This window comes from Acomys minous, assembly GCF_964271855.1.
Source record: "Acomys minous genome assembly, chromosome: 3".
NCBI lineage: Eukaryota > Metazoa > Chordata > Mammalia > Rodentia > Muridae > Acomys > Acomys minous.
Genome location: NC_140485.1, coordinates 30,693,726 through 30,717,034, shown reverse-complemented (window position 1 = coordinate 30,717,034; position 23,309 = coordinate 30,693,726). Strand labels below are relative to the sequence as shown.

Below are 23,309 nucleotides of genomic sequence, written 5' to 3'. Positions count from 1 at the left end.
AGCTGCCCTCCCAGAACCTAGAATAGTGTGCAAAGCACAGTGGGAACTCGAATATTTATGCAGTGACTACATAGATAAACAAAGCTAACTGGCAAGCCTCAGGTAGCAGTGCCTTAAAAAAAAATAAGGTAGATGTCTCTCGAGGAAAGACACCCAAGGTTGACTCCAGGACCTGCACACACTCAAGAAATCTCAGTTTGCATATATAATCACAAGATGAAATCATTGTGCCACACAGATGCCTACACTCCTATGTCACTGCAGTAGTAGGCCTGTTTTCTGTTCTTTAAAAGGTCATATGGCTTTAAGGAAGTTGCATGTGCACATACTATGTCCAAGGAGTGTACGAAAAGTGATCCACCAGAGAGACAACATGCTCAAACATTGAGAAACCATCAATGGGGTGATCAGAGAGGACAGGTTTATGCCCAGTCATCATCGAAGGAACACACAGCATTAGTGGTGCACTGGTGAGCATGCTGCCTTCCACCGAAGGAGCCTGAATCCGTCTAAGCTCCAGAAGTATAGGAAAGAACTTGAAGTCCCAAGCCTAATCTAGCTGTAACCAGACTGGTGGAGTCTGACAAGAGGAAAACCTCCATAAACTTCGAACCCCTACCCAGATCTAGCCAATGGACAGAACACTCTCCACAGTTGAGTGGAGAGTGGGGTCTGACTTTCACACGAACTCTGGTGCCTCATATTTGACCATGTTCCCTGGATGGGGAGACCTGGTGGCACTCAGAGGAAAGATGGCAGGCTACCAAGAAGAGACTTGATACCCTATGAGCATATACAGGGGGAGGGGGTCCCCCTCAGTCACAGTCATAGGGGAAGGGAGTAAGGGGAAAATGGGAGGGAGGGAGGAATGGGAGGATACAAGGGAGGGGCTAACCATTGAGATGTATGTAATATGAATAAATTAATAAAATAAAATTTAAAAATAAATAAGTAAATAAGGAGAACCTCAGGTCAGACCAAGAGGCCTTCAACAGTGAGTAAAAGAAGTGAGAACTTATTCAACATGCAGTGTCCAGCCAGCAACTGTCATGAGAAATGTGCTCATTAAAGGTGTACTCTGAGGAAACGTGGGCACACTGTCAACAGTGGGAAGGGGACAAAAAGAAGGACTGGGCATCGGAGACACTGAGAAGAGAACAAAATGCTTGTTGCTTAAGAGTACAGCCTGGGGACATTAGAATAATCAAGGGAAAAAACTCAATAATGGCTCAGATTTTGAGCCTAAGTAATTAAAGAAATGGGAGTCAGGAGAGAAATGGGAGTTGAGAGGCAAAGCTGAAGAAATGAATGGGCAGTTGTCAAGTAGCCAAGCAGACAGCTAGAAGAAACATGGGGCTGGGGTGTTAGCTCAAACTCAGCCTCAAATGCAATACAAATGGATGATAGGTGATATAGACAGACAGACAGACAGCAGACAGACAGACAATAGGTGTTAGAGTTGACTACACTAGAGATTAAAGTTGAAGCTGTTTAAACAGGCTCATGGATTATCACTGCGTCCCCCTCTACTTTTATTCACATTGTCTTCATGTTGAGATGCCTAAGAAATATTCACACAACACAGGCTCTCCAACCTCACCTACTACTGGTTGGTCTGCAAGGCTGAGTTTCAGCTTTTGGTCATCTGAGGAGGAGCTGGTGTTGATGTCATCCAGAGGATCATCCAGGAAAGGGGGCTTTTTCAGTCTCCCGATGCCAACGGTCTTCGACATAAAATAGTCTGCTGCATCATTGAAAGGCTCCTCCTTGGAGAACTGGACATGTTTCATGGTCTCCACTTCCATGATGAGAGCTTCTGGGTTGTAGTGCCCAGCCAGGGCTTTGGTGAGATAGGAGCCTGCAGAAGATGCGTGTTCCTCATGCGCAAGCCTGTTCACATCGTCTGGCTGGGTTTTCTGGACAGTGGCTTCGGACTCATCCAGCAACTCACAGAGAGGAGATGGGCAAAGCTGTGGGGGCCCATCATGTGCTGAACCAGTACCTCCGTTTTCTCTTTTAGAAGAAAGACCAAGAGGGATGCATTTCTCTTGGGCTACACACTCATCCAGAAGACACTTCAGCTGCTCCTCAGAAAGACGTGATATGGAGTTTAACTGAAGAAACAAACCAAAAATTTTCATAGTCAATTGGTTGATTAAACATGTTTATTCTGGGTAGGCTTCCAGGAATATAGCAGAAGTTCAAGTGTCAGGAAACAGCTTACCCAACACATGTAAACAGGAAAGCACTGTGTTTGGGGGTGTCTAAAGATGTAGGAGGCTAAATAGTAACCTACGGGGTAAACTTAGAATCAATTGTACACACTAATCTGGAGGAGAGAATAATATGGCACTGATAAAAAGTTATCCAAATTAGGCACTAGCATCCTGCTGACACAGAGAAACAGATGGAGCTGAATACGAAGTGTCTTCCTGGTCACAGGGAAGGGAAACTACCATAACTTCCAGTCTGATTGCTCTACCTCCACCCAGTCCTCAGTGTGAGCCAAGTACCACTCAACTCTGAGTCTGGGGAATCCAGGGCGATGACACCCGCCCCCAGGGATTCACCACCAGTGTGTCTGTCCACAGCTTTCCGGAGACAATACTGCTGGGGACAGAAGAGGAAGGGTAAAGGTGTGGCCCATCCTGAGATGTGTAATTGCTTCAAAATTTCAAGCCTAGGCAGAGGCCAGGGGCATTCCAAGAACAGTGTGTACTCAGGTAGAAAGATTTGATCACACATATTCAGTCTCCACTAGTAAAGATTATTCAGGGCTAAGTGTTTTAAACAAGACACAAATTTAAAAGCACTTTTTCCCCTTTACAGCTGTACGCAACCACACCTGATTTATGTAGCACCCGGGCCTGAGTCCAGGACTCCATGCATACTAGGCAAGCATTCTACCAAGTGAGTCAGAGAGTGGTTGGTGTGTATTGACTATATGTGTGAAACTGTCTAAAACCAAATGTAATTAATATTTAAAACCCACATTCTTCTACCAGTGATGCTCTGAGGAGAAACAAAAGTGAACCAAGCAAACGTGTAGGGCTCTGTTGTACAGGAATTCAGGAGAATGGCAGCAAATTACAACCAGTTCAAAAAGGAAGTTTCCAAATGCATTAAAACACATTGAAAATGTGCCTTCCTCACAAAATGGTGTTGTTTTTGTTTTTTTCATAAAATTAAAAAGTCAGTGGCAGCTGTTACTGTGCACTTGAGGAAAATAAAAAGTGTCGGGAAAATTGTTCTTAGTGGTAATTTGGAATACAACTCAGCTTAACCTGAAGTTACTATACATGTGAAGAAATAGGAGTTGAACTGCATGATAGTAAGTCCGACTTTTTTAATGATTTATTTATTTTTCTTTTATGTGTATGTTTTTCTTTTGCCTACATGTTTGTTCCTGTGTGGGTGTCAAAACATTGAGAGCTGAATTACAGTTTTGAGCCACCATGGGGGTGCTGGGAATTGAACTCAGGTCTTCTGGAAGAGCAGCCACTGTTCCTAACCACTGAGCCATCTCTATAGCCTGTAAATCCTACTTTTCATAAGTAACTTCCAGAATCTAGATGTGGTACTGTTACGTTTTCAGAGCATTTCCTTCTCCCTACTACACAGGCAAGGAAGGCAACCCGAGCTCAGCGATGGGTGCTTACAGAGATCTTCCAACACCGCTTATATAAACTTGTTTACAATGAGGGGACCAGCAGCTGGAATGGTAGCACATGCCTGTAATCCTAGCACTTGGGAGGCAGAGGCAGGCTAATAATCTCTCTGAGTTCGAGGCTAGACTGGTCTACAAAGAGAGTTCCAGGACAGCCAGGGCTACACAGAGAAACCCTGTCTCAAAAAACAAACAAAAAAGATGATAATGCATCATCCTCTCGAAACATCTGTCATTATGAAGTCCTTAGACAACAAAACAACTAGCCCTTGTTGGACCAAGAGAATAAAGGATTGTGGAGTCAGTCTCCGGGGTAACAGGGAGGAGGAGGGAATGGTAAGCAATCCACTATGTTTAGCTTCTTCCAAACGTGATACTGATAGGCCAGAAGCCTGGAAACCCTGACGATGTGTTTGGCTAGATTCCCACATGAGCAAAGCAATTATGAGCGCTGAGAGGAAAGCAGAATATTTTCTAAAAATGAAGGGCACAGAGGTGGGGGGGGGGGGTAGAGTGAGGACTAAGTGAAACAAAAATAATTTTTAACTGTAGGACAAACAGAAACCTTGGGAACAGAGAGCTGAAGATGCTCTCTCAACTTACTTCTCTGAAATGATTTTTTGTAAACTATTTTTTAAGAGAGATAGAGAGCAGAGGCGCAGCTCGGTGGCAGAGAGCACATCTCCTACGCGCGAGGCTCAAGGCTCACTCCTCAGTACCACCACCATGGCAAGAAGAACGTGCAAATGAATGAGGAAAATGCTTTCCTGTTGACACCAGAGAGCAGCCTGGCTCTGGGAACAAAAGCAGCTTTTAAAATAGAATCGTGCTTCTTTAGCCTCTCTACAATACCAGCAGTGAACTGTTATAATATTTGCTCTCAAAACATTATCAGACAAAGGGAATCAAATATAGTAATCCTGAAAAATTAAATTAGTTCAGTAACAGTGTTTCTGTGTGGCACAGTGTAGAAAAAGCCATGTGACCCACTTTTCTCATCTTTTGCCAGCACAGCCTTGCCCACATACAAACTCAATAAATGGTGGAAATCAAACGAGTGAAGGATGTCCCAAGCGTCTGGAGAGTCCTTTATCACAGAAACCACTCACAGATGCTACACTGGACTATCCTCAGGCTCTACAGGGCCATCTCTGAGCACTCTCGCTAGTGAGTGTGATGGCCGGTCCAGACTGCTTATGATGCTCCTGAGCTGGCGCACTCCATGGCTGAGCCACTCAGTGTGAGCAGAGTCAAGGAGCCATCTGTTCAAGCAGTCCAGAGTCCACCTACAATGTCAGCTGATCTCCACACTTTCATAAATGCCTTACTCCTACCATCCCTGCCCATAAAATGCAGTACAGTGCATTCCCGGGATTCATTGCTGCAGCAGACAGCAGATGCCCTCCCATCCTCACGTCAGCCACCGTTTCACGAGCCTTCTTTCCTCTTATTTTTTAAGGTTTTATACACACCGTATGCCCAGGCTATTTCCCATGCGACTCCTCTCTCCTCCCCATTAGCCCCTTGTTCCCCTCAGCTGCTTTATTTCCAGTTTCACGTCCTAGCTATGCATATGGTTTATGTCACTACATGAACTCAGAGTCACAAGTGAGAGAAAACCAGCTGATGTGTATCTTTCTGAGACCACTTTAATTCATTTCATATGATCATCTCCAGTTGCCTCCATTTTCCTGCAAACCACAGAGCTTCCTTCCTTATGGGTAACAAAGCTCCATTGAACATGCATACACTTCCCTTACTCACTCCCCTTTTGTTGGTTCCATAACTCAGCTACTGTGAGCACCACTATAATGAACAGTGTTGTGCGAGGATCTCTGTACTACACTGACTTGGATGCCTCTGGGTACATCCCCAGGGATGATGTGGCTGAGTCACCTGGGATACATAACTATCTCTCACAGTGGCCACATCACCACCAGCAGCGCATAAGGTTCTCTATGTCCACATCCACTAGCATTTACTATGGTTTCTTTTCTTTTCTTTTTTAATATTTTAATTAATTTTTTGTTTTTTGTTTTTTGTTTTTCAAGACATGGCTTCTCTGTGATAATAGCCCTGGCTGTCCTGGACTTGCTTTGTAGACCAGGCTGGCCTTGAACTCACAGAGCTTGGCCTGCCTCTGCCTCCTGAATGCTGAGATTAAAGGCGTGCGCCACCACCATGGCCAGACACTGTTCGTTTTCTTAATGCTTGTCATTCTGGCGCAGTGAGGTGGAATCTCGACGTGGTTTTGGTTTGTAGTCCCCTGCGGTTGTACTTCTAGTGCGGTAGAACATGTGTTCACGTCTATTCCATTTTTATTCCATCTCCTGTTCGTTCCCTCAGCCTGTCTCTTGGCAAGGAGGTTTGACTTCTTGCTCAGCTTCTTGAGTTCTTTGTGTGCTCTAGATACCAATGCTCTGTCGAATGCGCAGCCAGTGAAGGGTTTGTCTCCTCCTGTGGCTGCCTCGTCACTCAATGCTTTCTTTGCTACCTGGAAGCTTTCCATTTCACAGGGTCCCACTTGTTGTTGGGTAGCTACTGTCCTGGTGAAAAGGCACTTGCCTATGCCAGTATCTTGAGCTATTTTCTCTGCTGTTTTTCTCTAACAGTTTCAAGGGTTCGGGGTTTAAATTAAGACATTTGATTCTCTTAGAGTTGGATTGGGGGTGGAGCACGGGAGACAGGGATGTAGTTTATTCTTCTACATGTGGCTATCCAGCCTAATATACTGTTGGGACAGCCTTTCTTTGGAGATTCACTCCTTCTGTTTCTTGTCTCTTCAGGATTTTTATCATGATGGAATGTTGGATTTGGGCCGGGGGGGGGGGGGGGAGGGGGGAGCAACCCTCTCTGCATTCTATCAGGATGATCATGTGACTTGCTTCAGATTTCTGTGACATCACATTTGCTGATTCATGTGTGTTGAACCACTCCTACATCTCTGGGATGCAAGCACCATCACTGTAGTAAATAGGTGTGTGATGTGTTCTTGTATTTAGTTCACTAGCATCTTAACAGCATTTTTTGCATCTGTGCTCATCAGGAAGACCAATCGACACATTTCCTTGTTGCTGTGTCTTTGTCTGCTTTTGGTATCAGGGTGATGCTGACTTTGTAAGCAGAGTCTGAGTGCATTCTACACGGAGCAGTTTGAGAATGCAGCATGTTAGTGCATCTTTAACAGTCTGGGAGGATCCAGCAGATCTGTCTAGGACTTGACTCTGTCTAGGTGGGAGATTCTGTATTACTGTTTTAGTCTCATTGCTTGTTAAAGTCTGATATTATTCATCTCATCTTTTAGATTTAACAATTTAGTACACTATGTTATATCTTGATAGTTTTGAATTTTACTGGTATGTGATATACTGTCTGCCTTTTCATCTCTAGTTTTTTTTGGCTTGCTCTTTCCCTCCCTCCCTCCCTTTCTTTCTCCCTCCTCCCTCAATGTCTCTCCTCTCCACCCCCACCCCCCACCCCCGTCCCTTTCTCTCTCCCTCCCCTGCCCCTCCCTCCCTCCCCCTCCCTCTCTCTCTCTCTTCCTTCCTCCCCTCCCTCCCTCCATCTCCCTCCCTCCCTCCTTCTCTCTCTCTCTCTTATTTTGATTAATAGTTTGTTGATCTTGGTTATCTTTCCAAGAACCAATTCTTCATTTTATTGATTCGTGAGTTCTTTTTCATTTCTAGTCCATTAATTTCCACCCTGATTTTATTTCTCTCACTGCTTCGGGTTTGGCTTGTTCTAATCTTCCCAGGGCCCTAATGCACAACATTAGCTATTTACTTTAGATCCGATTTCTTTCTGTGTCACTTGGAACTATAAAGTTCTCTGGAAGGACGGCTTTCATGTGTGCTTTCATATTCATTCAATTGTAGGAATTTTATTTCCTTCTTGACTGGCTCACTCAGCAGCAGTGCACTGTTTAACTCCATGAGTGTCTGCATGTTCTGTAGCTTCTTTGATGTTGATTTCTAGTTGTCCCACTGCAGTCAGAGAGACAACAAGTGCTTATTCTAGTTTTCCTGTGCCTGTTAGGACTTGCTTGCATACTATTACACGATCAATTTAGATAAAGTTCTGTGGCTGCTAAAAAGAATGTGTATTCTTTAGATGTCTCACTCAGAGACATTGCTTTGTTTGAATACTCTTTCTTTATTAGCCAATGTGTACACAGAAAATAAACAGAGTTGATGTACTGGGTTTTGTTTCATCGAAAAAGTCATATAACATATGGGAGTTGATGGTTAGGCACTTACTAGTCTTACAGATGCCATCTGATGCCCTGCATGCAGAATAGTCATAACTAACAATTACTTACTCTGTTGCACTATGCATGTTACATGCGCTGATTCATTTCATCCTTGCAGTGAACCTAAGAGATGAATGTCATCTCACTATTATTCTCACTTTACATATACAGAACATGAGGTATCAATGAGCTAAATAATGCCCGGTGTCCACAGCCACCCAGTAGTAGAGTTGGGGTTTGCTGCACACAGATGATCTGGGTCCAGAGTCTGGCTGGACCTCACTAGAAAGGACTTCCCTCCCTTTCATTCTCCAAGTGTCTTTTCCCACAAACAAAAGACAAAACAAACAAACAAAAGACAACTCTTCTGCCGAGTAGCTCCCATAACCTTCAACCCTTTGCCAGACTCGGTCTTGTTTTAGACAAATGCAGTGCCCTTTCCTTCAGCTCACTGAAGAAACCCACCAGTCAGTCTCCATGCCCAGGGCGCCCACTGCTCACACTCCTCCACCGGGACAAGCCAATTTGGTATAAGAATTAAATCTGATTCAGAGGAACCTTCTGATTGCTGGAGAAGAAGCAGGTGTGGGGTGCCTCACTCCCATCCCTACCTCCCCTCCAGAGCTCAACAGCTACAGTTCCCCAGCCATAAAAAGCTCTATTATTTGGGCACTGAATTTGTTGACAGAGCCATTGAAACTGGGTATGTAGTGCAAACAACCGTGAAATCTACCATCACAGGCTCGCAGAAGCAATCCAGGGCTTTGGTGAAAGCTTAGTTGTCAGGCATCTCCCGTAACAGAGTTTCAAAGAACACCATCTAAAACCAATTCCACATCACAAGGGAGAATGGGTCAGGAGACGGAACATCCTAAATAATCAACTGCAAGAGCAAAGGTAAAAAGGTTTTCATTGAAAACTACTTCTACTTCAAAACAAACTACTAGAAAACAGTCCACCCTTGGCTTAGTTACCAAGAAAGAAGTTTAAAACTCTGTGCAACCACTTGATGAGCTGCAGTGGGTGGGAAGGGAGGGGAGGGGAGGGGAGGGGAGGGGAGGAGAGGGGAGGAGAGGGGAGGGGAGGGGAGGGAGGCTCCCCTTTTCTGAGGAATTGAGAAGGGGGAAGAGAGAGGGAGGGCAGGACTAGGAGAGCAGAGGAAGACGCTAAGATCGGAATGTAAAGTGAACAAATTTAAGTTAATTTAAAAATTTAAAAGAAAATAAAAGAAATATATACCACACACAAAAAAGTTTTAAAAAGAAAGAAAGAAAACAGGCTGGACGTGGCTAGAGAGATGGCTCAGCAGTTAAGAGAACTAAAGTTTGCAACCCAGTACCCACACTGGTTGGCTCACAACCCAGCTCCACGGCTCCAAAGTTACCATCTGGCCCCTGGACCAGACACACAGACACATAACCACAAAGACATGCGCACACGCACACACACACACACACACACACACACACACACACACACACACACACACGAATGCACACATGCAGAGAAAGAGGATGGAGGGGAGGTGTCCTACAGACATACACATTAAAAACAAATCTGAAGGGGAAAAAAAGGTGACAAGGTTACAGTTACAAAGCCTATGAGGTCATTTAATGGTCGTTAATTCCACCAAGAGCAGGAAATAAAGTTCAACAGGCTTGATGGAGTCTAGAACTGAGCTACTGGGAGCTCTGACGAGGGTTCGTCCCTCTCTTTCTGGATCTCCATGTCTCCTAACTTCATTCAGATGCAATCCTCCTGTCTCGACTTGCCCTGGTGTCTCTTTTCCACTCTTCCATTCATCTGTGCAACTCGACCCCGAGGCCATGCAACCTGACGCTCTGGCAGGGCTGTGGGTAGGCATGATTTCCTAAGGAAAGGCAGAGGCAGAGCAGGAGACAACCCCCACATCTACCAAACTGACAAGCCACCATCGTTGCAAAGCACAGAAACCATGAGAAAGGACCTGTCGCTCCACCGAGACGTGACTCGCTTCTGTAGTCAGTCAGAGAGCCACTTGTCAAGATGTTTGCCAACATCGCCAGCCTCGTCCCATCTGAACACTCGCTGAACAGTTAGCTAAGGCAGACAACAGAACTGCTGGTCGGAAAACCTAACCTGTGGTTAGGTGTGCTGATGCCTGCCTGGTAGTCCAGCACCCAGAAAGCTGACTGAGGTACAAAGACATAGCAAGACAGACAGACAGAAGAAAGGAAAGTGCTCCCCTGTTGGTAAAATTAAAAAGGCATTTCAGTTGGATTAGGGAGCAGCAATCTGAAGTCAAAGTGGGATTGTGCACTTAAGAGGCTCTTATCACCCCTTTTAGTCTTCAGAGGGTGGCTATAAATCAACTAGCATTCATTTTAACATCTGCAACAATTGAGCTAAGGATTCAAGAGGAGGTGGGCTAGTCTCACTCTCCCTGCCTCCTTCCCCCATACCCTGCTTCCTTTCTTGCCCTGGGGCTTTCCTAGTCACATAAAGGTGGACCTGACAAACATACCGTCCCTAGGAGGTATTCTATAGGACAGAGTGTTTAATTAAAACATGTTTTTAATTTTTAAAAATGAAAGCTGTCTGGCCAGAAGAGAACCTGAGCTGTAGTCAAAAGGGAAGTAAGGGTCACTGCCAGAGAGCTGCATGAGGCATGAGAGATGAGGCAGGCCATAAACAGGAAAGCAAGTCAGTCCCCCTAGAAGCTGGGAGGATTGGAGAAAAGAACACCACAGAGTGTGATGAAGGGCAAGGCACACCACCCTGAGAAGAGGCAGTGAAGTTTGTGGTGGTGTTGACATAGCTAGAAAGGTGCAGACATGCACAGGAGAGAGAGAGTCAACTTCAGTGCTCTGATTTCTAGTAGGGTTGCTGGTAAAAAAAAAAAAAAAAGGAGGGGGCTTGATTTCACTATTCTGTTCCAGTTACCATTGGAAGATTTATGGGGATTGCTGCTTCCAAGTAATAATAGTAACTCCACTTGGACCTGGTCCTCTTTGTTCTGGGCAAGTCATACGGGAATGGTCTATATCATACATCTATCACTTCCTTTACCTGAAATCAAGCTGGGGCTCTGGCTCTACAGAAAAGGGAGTATGATCCCCACCTCATTTTCCCAGAAAACTAAGGATGGCTGGGGCATGAGGTATGCAAATTTGCAGCAGGAAGCTATAAAGGGGCTTCATGTTGAGTAGATATTCAAATCATGAAGCACTGGATGACTTCTCCATACACAACCCCAAGCAAGCACATCCAGTATGTGGCTCCCACAATTCACTGGGATTGTTGGTTTCCTGCCTTGTGTAAGCTATGAGTATCATTTTGCAAGTTTGAAGGGCTTCCATGCTTCAAGTATATGCTCAGTTTTACTACACAGAGATGAGCTGCATTCAACGAAGTCATGTCAGGAGCAGAAGTCAAGTCCATCAGCCAATTGTCTTAACCTTGGATGGAGCCAAATCTTGCCTCGCTCTATGTAGGAGTCAGCTGGGTAGTGATGAATTAGAAATACTATGAGTCACTGCCCCCCCCGCCGCCCCGAGCCTCTCTAGGCTCTCAGAGGCTACCTCTCCACGGCCTGTTATCTTGTGCTTTTCATTACGCAAGCTTTGAACCAAATCTACGATACTATTAAAACACCATCCCTGAGAACTTCAACAATGCTGTCGTGGTTGAACTGAGATGGCTGCTAAGTACACAGTCACCTTGCAGAAGAATTCACCTAAGGCCTGGTCAGATCAACAAGGTTTAAAGAAAAATGGTGTCCTCTCACATATAGCCAAGACAGGCACTGAGGAGGCCATCTATAAAGTCAAGATGGAGACAAAGGCTCAGCCTGGAGGGGGTATCTGGCCTCACACAGCCTGTCAAGACTTTGGACAAGGCCTTGCCTCGGAACTTAAGTACTTCTGCCTTCCAGAGATGAGGCTACAGTAGATGATCAATTCCCATTCCCAGCTGCCCCGGGGATAGCTCTCCCTTGGCTTGTGAGAGGATTTACACGGATGACCCTGCCCCGAGAGAGAACACGGACCAAGACTCTCCTCACAAAGAAAAAATGTTCAACCCTAGGAACTAGGAAAAGTTGGGTAATCCCTCATATGGCCAAGGAATTTCCTCATAACACCATGTCCAGGAGACAGGCTGTCCTGCCACCAAAACTCTCCTGTCCATCGCTGAGATATGCACATGTGTGACAACCTCTGCAGGAGAGTGCCTAGATCTGCACACACATGTGATAACCTCGGCAGGAGAGTTCCTAGATCTGCACACGTGTGATAACCTCTGCAGGAGAGTGCCTAGATCTGCACACGTGTGATAACCTCTGCAGGAGAGTGCCTAGATCTGCACACGTGTGATAACCTATGCAGGAGAGTGCCTAGATCTGCACACGTGTGATAACCTCTGCAGGAGAGTGCCTAGATTTGCACACGTGTGATAACCTCTGCAGGAGAGTGCTTAGATCTGCACATGTGTGATAACCTATGCAGGAGAGTGCCTAGATCTGCACACGTGTGATAACCTCTGCAGGAGAGTGCCTAGATCTGCACACGTGTGATAACCTCTGCAGGAGAGTGCTTAGATCTGCACATGTGTGATAACCTATGCAGGAGAGTGCCTAGATCTGCACACGTGTGATAACCTCTGCAGGAGAGTGCCTAGATCTGCACACACATGTGATAACCTCGGCAGGAGAGTTCCTAGATCTGCATACGTGTGATAACCTCTGCAGGAGAGTGCCTAGATCTGCACATGTGTGATAATCTCTGCAGGAGAGTGCCGAGATCTGCACACGTGTGATAACCTATGCAGGAGAGTGCCTAGATCTGCACACGTGTGATAACCTCTGCAGGAGAGTGCCTAGATCTGCACACGTGTGACAACCTCTGCAGGAGAGTACTTAGATCTGCACACGTGTGATAACCTCTGCAGGAGAGTGCCTAGATCTGCACACGTGTGATAACCTCTGCAGGAGAGTGCTTAGATCTGCACATGTGTGATAACCTATGCAGGAGAGTGCCTAGATCTGCACACGTGTGATAACCTATGCAGGAGAGTGCTTAGATCTGCACATGTGTGATAACCTATGCAGGAGAGTGCCTAGATCTGCACACGTGTGATAACCTATGCAGGAGAGTGCCTAGATCTGCACACGTGTGACAACCTCTGCAGGAGAGTGCCTAGATCTGCACACGTGTGATAACCTCTGCAGGAGAGTGCCGAGATCTGCACACGTGTGATAACCTCTGCAGGAGAGTGCCTAGATCTGCACACGTGTGATAACCTCTGCAGGAGAGTGCCTAGATCTGCACACGTGTGATAACCTCTGCAGGAGAGTGCTTAGATCTGCACATGTGTGATAACCTATGCAGGAGAGTGCCTAGATCTGCACACGTGTGACAACCTCTGCAGGAGAGTGCCTAGATCTGCACACGTGTGATAACCTCTGCAGGAGAGTGCCTAGATCTGCACATGTGTGATAACCTATGCAGGAAAGTGCCTAGATCTGCACACACGTGATAACCTATGCAGAGAGTACCTAGATCTGCACACGTGTGATAATCTATGCAAGAGAGTGCCTAGATCTGCACACGTGTGATAACCTATGCAGGAGAGTGCCTAGATCTGCACACACGTGATAACCTCTGCAGGAGAGTGCCTAGATCTGCACACATGTGATAACCTCTGCAGGAGAGTGCCTAGATCTGCACACATGTGATAACCTATGCAGGAGAGTGCCTAGGTCTGCACACGTGTGATAACCTATGCAGGAGAGTACCTAGATCTGCACACACGTGATAACCTATGCAGGAGAGTGCCTAGGTCTGCACACACGTGATAACCTATGCAGGAGAGTGCCTAGATCTGCACACGTGTGATAACCTATGCAGGAGAGTGCCTAGATCTGCACACATGTGATAACCTCTGCAGGAGAGTGCCTAGATCTGCACACGTGTGACAACCTCTGCAGGAGAGTGCCTAGATCTGCACACGTGTGATACCTCTGCAGGAGAGTGCCTAGATCTGCACATGTGTGATAACCTATGCAGGAAAGTGCCTAGATCTGCACACATGTGATAACCTATGCAGAGAGTACCTAGATCTGCACACGTGTGATAATCTATGCAAGAGAGTGCCTAGATCTGCACACGTGTGATAACCTATGCAGGAGAGTGCCTAGATCTGCACACACGTGATAACCTCTGCAGGAGAGTGCCTAGATCTGCACACATGTGATAACCTCTGCAGGAGAGTGCCTAGATCTGCACACATGTGATAACCTATGCAGGAGAGTGCCTAGGTCTGCACACGTGTGATAACCTATGCAGGAGAGTACCTAGATCTGCACACACGTGATAACCTATGCAGGAGAGTGCCTAGGTCTGCACACACGTGATAACCTATGCAGGAGAGTGCCTAGGTCTGCACACGTGTGATAACCTATGCAGGAGAGTGCCTAGATCTGCACACATGTGATAACCTATGCAGGAGAGTGCCTAGATCTGCACACACGTGGTAACCTCTGCAGGAGAGTGCCTAGGTCTGCACACGTGTGATAACCTATGCAGGAGGGTGCCTAGATCTGCACACGTGTGATAACCTATGCAGGAGAGTGCCTAGATCTGCACAGGTGTGATAACCTCTGCAGGAGAGTGCCTAGATCTGCACACACGTGATAACCTATGCAGGAGTACTGGCCACATCAGTAACACACCACTTCTATTTGTTAGTTGTTTCCTTGAATTGTTAAGTGTTAACATCCCAAGTATTTCTCCAAGCTCTGCTGTTCCCTATTGAGACGAGAAGTGACAGTTCTAGTCCTGGCAAGGCTCTGAGGGTGACATCTTTAGCTGTTGGGTGGGACTGGGGGCACAGCATCAAATAACTCTACCCAGACTCTGTACAAGGACCGCAGAGCAGTGTGGAGGAATGCTGAGTGAATGTATCAACCATCAATAAAGCACTGTTTAGCCAATCAGCTGGGAAGAAGGACAGGAAGTGGAAGACGGGACTCTTCAATTTCTCAAGAATCCTGGCATCCAAGTTGGACCCTTCAAAAGGTATCTACCCAGTTCACAGGAATTGGAACATTATCTCAAACAAGACAAAGTGTCAGATGGCTTAAATGTACTGGGCCAGAAGGTCAAACAGGAAAACTAAGGCCATACATGGCTGATATAGCCATAAATTTATGGGGAAGAGATCTGTTACAACAATGGAAAACCCAAGTTAACATCCCTCCAATTTCAGTAACAAGCAATAAAACAGGTGATACTCCTGATAAAATAATTAAAACTATAAACAGAGGTTATCAAAGACAGTTAGAGTCTGTCCAGGCTGTCCAAAAACAATAAAGAACGAGGCTGAACTCAGGGATTTTTCTCTGAAAATATAAAAATATATAGGAATGATAGGACAAAAGGTAGATTATTGAATTTACTCTTCAACTTAAGGCCTTAATTGTTGCTCACAAGGCTAGTTTTAATTCATTGGTATAGAATATTAGATATTGATGTAAAATAGGTTTATTTTTAATTCATTGTTCTATTCAATTTTATCACAAGACTATACATCTTAGGTTTAATATACTGATAAGGTAAAATATTTAGATTAAGTCTTGCAAAACCTCAGAGACCTACAGAATATAGCATTTAAAGAAATTTTATTTGTTTGAGGATTCTTTGAAAATGAGACAGGTTGACTCCTGGCAACACCCAGCCTGCCTCAAAGAAGGTAATGAGCATTGAGGAACCTCCATGTGGAGATGGCTTCAGATGTGGCAAACCCGCCCCTGGGCAAAAAAATGTCCTTGTTTTCTGCCACAGACAGAATTCTGCCTGAAATGGGCAAACTTGGATGCAGGTGGAGTTGATGTCCTAACTCTGCCAAGACAGGGTAAGCAAGTCCTCAATTGTCCCTGCTTCATAAACATGTATGTCAGATAAAGTGGGCCAGAAGGCTGAAGATGATGCTCCAATGTGTTAAAGAGTTTCGAGTGACTATTCAGATAGCAAAGTGTCTCTGACATTTTTTTTTTCATTTTGGAAGCTGCTAACCTGTACTTCCTATTTATTCAGCTAATTAATTTTATTCCTTCTTAAGTCTCTGATGGGGTTGAAGACAGTGAAACATTATGACATAAATATAACGATTGTTTTGTAGTTCTTGTGTATATATATTGTATATTGGTGTAATGATATAAATGTATAGGTAAAAGGTTTTTTTTTTAAATTAGACTAAAAGAGGGAATTGTGGAGGAATGCTGAGTAAATGTATCAACTGTCAATAAAGCGCTGTTTAGCCAATCAGCTGGGCAGAAGGAGAGGAAGTGGAAGGCGGGACTTCCTGGAGGGGAGGAGAAAGTTTGACAGTTGGAGAAGGGACGAGGATTTTTGACGGTTGGAGGAGGATGGTGGGGACTTGATAAGGACTGGCCCAGGGAACATAGTGGCAAGTGCTTGGAATATATGTATGTTATAAGGTTTAGAGTAGTTTGTTTAGTTTACGAGTAGATTAGAATCAGTTCAGACTCTGCCCAGCAAAGTGCTGGCAACTTTAAAGTACATTTCAGTCTCCCTGTGTCAGTTATTTGCTTTGTAGGCTGAACGGATACAAATTACTGTAACAGAGCAGCATCAACACCACTGGGGTTCAGGGTTTAATAACCAATTCCTATTGTCATTGCTGAGACCCAAATGTCAGACCATGACCCAAAGGGCAGGATGGAAGGAGAAAATTCCTTAGAGAATTGGGAGGACCTTTATCCAGAGCAGCCAGAAGGAGCATAGAGGCAGGATGTGAACTGAGCCAGAGGAAGAAAGCCAAAGCCATAGCTGAGCCGAGGAGGAATGACTGGCAAGACGCGGAGGAGAGGCCGTGTGGTGCTGTCCACCGTGAAGACAGGGGCTGCTCGCCTTCTGCTAAACAGAAGCAGCCCCTCACAGCCCCTGAGGAATCAAAAGCAAGACCAGGTAAGCCCTGCAAACACGTGGCATCCCTCTGCATCTCAGGTGTGTCCCCAGCACCCTTTCTCCGTGCTGTTTTCCATGCCGTGTGCATTCCCATGGCCACATAGGAAAAGATCTCAGATGAATGTTCCTTAGGCTTGCACATTATCTTTCTAAAAACTATTGTCTCGTCACCAGAGACACAGGACATGCACTTAGCAGCAATATACAGGAGAGAGAGACTGGTGTTTCTAAGATTAAATCTCACCTCTTTTCCCTCACTTTTTAAGAATTGAATAAATCACAAAATCTCCCACTCGGACTTCTAACTGGTAAAGAAAATGCTAGCATCTATTGGCTCAAAGAAGTAGTTTGAGAAACACTAACAAGTACACATGTGTACTGAGTAAGATTACAGAGAGCTGCTGACGGTGTAAGGCAGGGTGGTACGGGTGCACTTTCAGCCACCACCAGGATGTGAGCGTGCAGCTTCATCTGCAGCTGCTGGCACAACCACAGGTGAGCTCTCAGGAAGCCACACGTGAGCTCTCAGGAAGCCACAGGCTCAAGTTTGCACTATCCAAGTTCAACCATCCCTTAGCCCTGAGGGTCTCTGCGAGGTGCCAAAAATGCATGAAGCTTTATAGATAATCTCACACACTTTGCAGTGAGTAGATTACCTAGTATTCTAATGGATTTCAGAGACTACAGAGACCATTAGATGTTGGGAGAGAGCCAACATGGGACAAAGGTAGAATATGACAGCCACCTTCCTGTGAGGCCAACTTTATCTCTAGTACCAGAAATTACCAAAGAAAGTAACCAGAAAGGGGCTGGTTTCAATATACTTTTATCTTTGTTCAAAATAATGAGATTTCCATGTGAGTATGCAGGGCATGGAAGTAACAGGACTGTCTCTCGCTTCATGCACACAGGCATCTTCTGCCCTTTTCCCCTGCCCAGACCCTCCTGCTGCCCACTGTCCCCCATGTAAGCACACCCTCCCCATGGAATATACTCGATCTGAAACTTGAAAGCACTTCCTGCTGCCTCACCTCAGAGCCTCCCTGTCCAAAACTGTGCTTCCCCATGACTCCCCTGGGACTGCAATACATAGGAACTCTTTCAAGGAATGGACTCGCATTTAGAGGATGCCTTTGAATCAGAAATGACGTAACCCAAAGCCCTGATTCTAGGAAGGAAATCCAGGCCCACGGCCAGATGGCAGAAAACTATTTGGAAGACATCCATGCCTCTCAGCACTTCAAATCAGGCCACACCAGGCAGAGTGAGCCCTAGCCCAGTTGGACAAACCTTCGGTCCTGTCAGATTGCATTAGCTTTTAATTTTCTGCTGGCCAAGAACCTTGCACCATAGATCTAACCTCACACTGAATTTGTTGATGAAGGAGAGCCGTTTCTGGTCACAAACAAGTGACCTGTGGCATTTCCCAGGGTTGAAGTGCTCCCGCAGCCCTGCCCTGTCTAGACATGTATCTGAAGCATCTAATTACCCCGTGCCTTCTGTGCGGCACACAAAGCCCGACATAAACACTGAGCTCCCATTAATAGCGCTGCTCAGTGAACTGTCCTTTTACATTTCCAGTCTCAAAGTGAGATCGCACTGCCACCGAGAACGATACACTGTGGGTAGCACGCTCCGAGCTACGCCTGTCATCGAAATCCTGGAAGCTAAATTCTCTAGCCAGCAAACCAAAAAAAGCCACCCAGAGAACTAGACACAAATGCATAAGGGCCCACAAAGCATGCTGTACTGTCTCATAGAGGATGCATTCGATGTTCCCTTTTACATAAAGCTGGGATGAGTCTTTGTGCTTCCCTTCACATCATCCCAGCCTTTATGAGGATAAAGGTGATAATAACCGAGAGAAAATGCTCAAAGTCCTATAGTGTGATATTATACTGTATCAGATGAACAGGTCAGGGTGTCCTGAGTAATGACCAACAGTCTCGTAGACAGAACTGTGACAGTCACAAAGAAGACGTAACTCTAGACGTAACTGTGTTGCTTCTAAAAGTTACTGTAAAGTTTTCTGCATTTGCTTTGTAAACACGAACTGTTTGGAATATGTGCACGTTTGCCTATAAAGAAGCCTTTCCCCGTTAAGCAAACACACAGCAAGGATCAAAGCATGAGTTGAGTTGTTGCAGCCAAGAGACCAGATCTCAAACAGAGCTCAGGTCCAGGAGTCTCTGAAAGCGTTCAATGCTTTCTTTCCCCACTACTCTAGGAAGTACATTCAAGGCTCTTTCATAGTGCCCTGTTTAGGGATGATGAGTTTAGGAACTGATCCCTGTCTGGAAACTGGGCAAGGGGCACTATTTCTTGTTGTAATGGCTTAAATTAATCTCAGATATTTTTGTTATAAAAACCTGATGGCATGTTAGTTCCATCACCATTTCAGTCACAGAGGTCCTGTTACTGATGACCATTTCCAAGGACCCCTATTAGTCATTCATGTTGAAATGTGCATCTTTCAGAATATTATGCACCTAATGGCTGCATAATATACCCACCTTGCCTTCTGATGGTAAAGTGCTGGGACTTCTGACCCACTGCTGCACGCTACTATCCCCAGCAGCAGCTGTAGCACCGCCCATCAGCGGCGCTGGCTAGTGGAGAATGCCTCTCTTGCTCCCTTGCTAGTGGCCCCTCATCATTTAATCTTCCAAGCCCTTGTCCAAAAGTCTCCATCAAGACCCTCTTAAGGAGTCCAGTTGGCATACAGGCCTCCAGAATCATGATATAGCCCCCGCTCTGCATCAATCTTAGCCTTGGCTGTTGGTATTTGTGTTCCCATAATATGTAAAGGAATTTTTAGCATCTCATTTGGAGCTAAGGTTCAAATATTAGTCAACAGATCAAAGAAACTACTGGAATCAATGCCATGTATTCATGTTTGCATATTGAATCTAGAATCTCTGGCTAAGTATTTCCATGGCAATAAATTCAACCAATCTAAAATTGTAGTTTTCTTTATTTGCCCTGGAACCTTCAACTGTAATTGTCATACATGTTCCCAGAGTGTTTTGTCAATGATAACTGTCAAGGTTTGGCAACTTTTTACCTCTATAAACTGTCCCCTCCTAGCTTTGCCTTTGTCGATGATGTTTTAAGGCATGCTGGGATCTAATAGTAATTACAGCTCTATAAAATGAATAAGGATAACGGATTGCCTTGTAACACAGCGGAGGTCAGAAGATAAACATTTACATCAAGGCAGGAAGAGCCCAGCAAGTGGGGCATGGGGCTTCTTCCCGTGGCAGGGGTGGCTGACGGGACTCTGGGGTCTTAAGGGTGACATGAGTTCACCAACTCTACTGTATCCTCTGCCTATTCCTGGGTTCTACTCTCTGCGTGTGCCAAAACTTTAGCCTAAGGAGCATGGCTATGGATTTAACCAAACTGTAATTTAGCAAATTGCATTTGACTTTTCATCTTTACAAAACAAACTGCAAAAGAGAATTCTTTACATTCAGTCGTAGAAATATTTTATATTTTGGTCCATACTAAGGGAATTAGGGGGATTTTAGCTCGTGTTCTTTCTCTTTAAGCCACCTATCTCTATATGAACGCATGGCCGCATCACCGCACTGCTCCCCGTCTTCATCCCTTCAGAGTTTTTGACAGAAGCCCCACATGTGCCTAAGAGCCTTTCCGTCCCTACGCACTTCATTCTAGTAGCTCATGGAGTCTCCCTTGCAGAATTTCCTCTGTGTGCTATAGTGCACCTACAGCCCATCCCTGCTACAGCTGAATTTGTCACCGCTCCAACTAACCCAGACAGCCACCCCAGCTGTCACCCGGGTCCTGGCAGTCCTACTTCCTATAGCTATTCCCCGTGTCAAATTCCACATCCATCAGCATTCTTAGAAGCAAATAATAAAAACAGCCAAACTGAGACTGGTATTGGCTTCTGTATGCAGAAAGAGAATTAAAATAATGTCAGGCATTTCCATATTGTTACTGAGAAGGCAAGAGAAAGGTGCTGGCAAACAACCAGAAACAGATAGGGGTCCACTCAAGCAAAAGCGCTCAGAGGAATCTGTGGCCGCTACTTCTGCTGAGCTGAGTACACTAACATGGCACCACCTGGACCACAGTGCCACTGCTGGGACCGCTACCCTCACCACCTCAATAACCGGGCACTTCCACCACCATGGCGAACACCGGGTAGATGGACCATTCTTCCCACTCTATCCTTTAGTTCCAGGTATGCATACTCAATAGCTTACTTCTGGTGAGTGCCCTTATCAGAATCAGCTAGGAAAATCAATAAGCGGTCCCAGACTCCACAGTGAGAGGCAAATTGAGAATCCTGTGTAGAGTCATGAAATGGGGAAATGTCCTGATCCTGTCAGGTAAACAACAGGGTACAAAGACAAGTGTCCTTCACAAGCATGGCTTTGTATCATTATACTTAAAAAAAAAAAAAAAAGAATTTTATGGGAGCCAAAGTTGGAAAAATCTCATACTAACTTGAAAAATGTTGCAAAACATTATTTCTTATTTGTAGGTATTGAAGAACCAACCTGCCTCCCTCCATCTTAGGCTTAAATGCCATCTTATAGTAAGGGCAAACTGGGTTCATTCCTGCTTATGATTAAACCTCTGTTTAATGGGCTCTGTCCCCATCTATAACCTTAACTACAAATGGTTCTGTATTGCCTGTTCCAGGAATGGCAATCACACCTTTATTTCAAGAAGCTAATGACCATCTTGCCTTTGTTTCAAAAGAGTTGTTTTGACTACCTGTTGTTATGAGCACCTTGCAATCATGTCTTTGTTTCAGGAGGTTGTTAGGACTAACTTGTTATGCTTTGTGCTCCTGTTTGGCTTGGTTTATTTTTTTGAGAGACAGGCTGTCCTGGACTCCCTTTGTAAAGCAGACTGGCCTTGAACTCATAGAGATCCACCTGCCTCTGTCTCCCAAATGCTGAGATTAAAAGTGTGTACCACCACACCCAGCATTATGTCCTGCTCCTGTAACCCCACCTATTCTGCCTGCCAATTTTCCCATTAGAAACCCCTTGCCCCTGAGCTATAAAACTTTTTTCTTCCTCACACCCAATGCTGATCTCTCTAACCCTGTCCATAGCAAGAGGCAGCCCATGCATGTGAATAAAAGGCTTGCTTTTGCTTTAATCAATTGCTTGCTTGGTTTATTTGGCCAGGATGGTTTGGGTGGTGGCCTTTCTCCTCCCATCTTTGGATTAATGATATCTGGTACCAATGTGCAGAAGAATGTCTTATACCAAATATATAGCTGGTGTGCCATTGCCCTGACCATGCAAATTACAGAATCTGGACATAATATTCTTGATCCTTCATCTTTTTCTCAGTCCTCAATAAGGCTGACTCATAAAAAGTATTTTAAATATCTGCTAATATTTCCCAAGAATATTTTAAAATTCCACAAGGATCCACGGGAGAACATTTGCTACCAATTTGAACAGATATGTGCATCAAAGAAGAGAACAATTCTTAGAATAGCTTCATTCCACATCTCCCTGGAAACAGGTTTAAAGCACATTGCGGAGCACAGCAAAGCCATCTGCCTTCCAGAGCCACAGCTAAGAAGAGGAATGACGGAAGGACAAGGGAGAGTCAGAAGTTAATGGGTAAAGACTAAGAAAGCTGGACCAGTAGGCAAAGAAACTGATGAGTCTTTAGTAATTTCAGACATTTTATCATTTCAGGGTATTTTTTCTCACAAAAGTAAACAATGTTTATCCTCTTCCCCTCCTCCCCTTCCTCCCTCCTCCTTAGGCAAGCCTCTCCAGACTCCACTGTTCCCCTCCCCCACTTCACAGCATCCAAGTCTGACATCTGAGTAGCCTGCTCCCTCCAGCTCTGCCCCCAAGCCTCATGGTTCCTTTTTAATTTCCAGGTGCTCAGCTCACATCTGGAGATCTGAAGCTAGGAGGCAGGGAGCGGCCAGAGCTGTGCCACATTTGTCTTTCTGGGTCTTGGTCACTGTCTTAGAAAGAGTTTCTACTGCTGTGATAAAACACCATGACCACAGCAGCAGCGTGGGGAGGAAGGGACTTGCTGCAGCTTACACTTCTCAGGCAGCACTGAGGGAAGTCGGGCAGGAGCTGACTTGCTCTTCATGGCTTGCTTGACCTACTTTCTTATACTATGCAGGACTATGCAGGACTTTCTTATACTATGCCCAGGGGTGGTACCTCCCACGATGGTCTGGGCCCTCTCATCGTTAATTAAGGATTAATTAAGAAAATGCCCCATCAGCTTGCCTACGAGCTAATCTTATGGAGGCATTTTCTCAACTGTGGACTCCTCTTCTCACACAATCCCAGCTTATGTAAGGTTGATTCTCCTACATGCCGAGAAACACAAACACCTTACTCAATATAATACTTGCTAGTTCTGCTCATTTACCTGCAGATTTCATGACTCCATTTTTCAC

General features: G+C 45.2%; 1 protein-coding gene across 7 annotated transcripts in view; it reads right to left on the bottom strand.

The window, feature by feature from the left end:
- Positions 1–23,309, bottom strand: part of FSIP1 (fibrous sheath interacting protein 1) — a 260,080-nt gene that overhangs the window by 137,479 nt on the left and 99,292 nt on the right. For all 7 annotated transcript variants that reach the window (XM_084775575.1, XM_084775577.1, XM_084775576.1 and 4 more), the window contains one exon: positions 1,601–2,114. In XM_084775575.1, the coding sequence (XP_084631701.1) occupies positions 1,601–2,114 (514 nt within the window). The remainder of the gene's footprint in view (positions 1–1,600; positions 2,115–23,309) is intronic.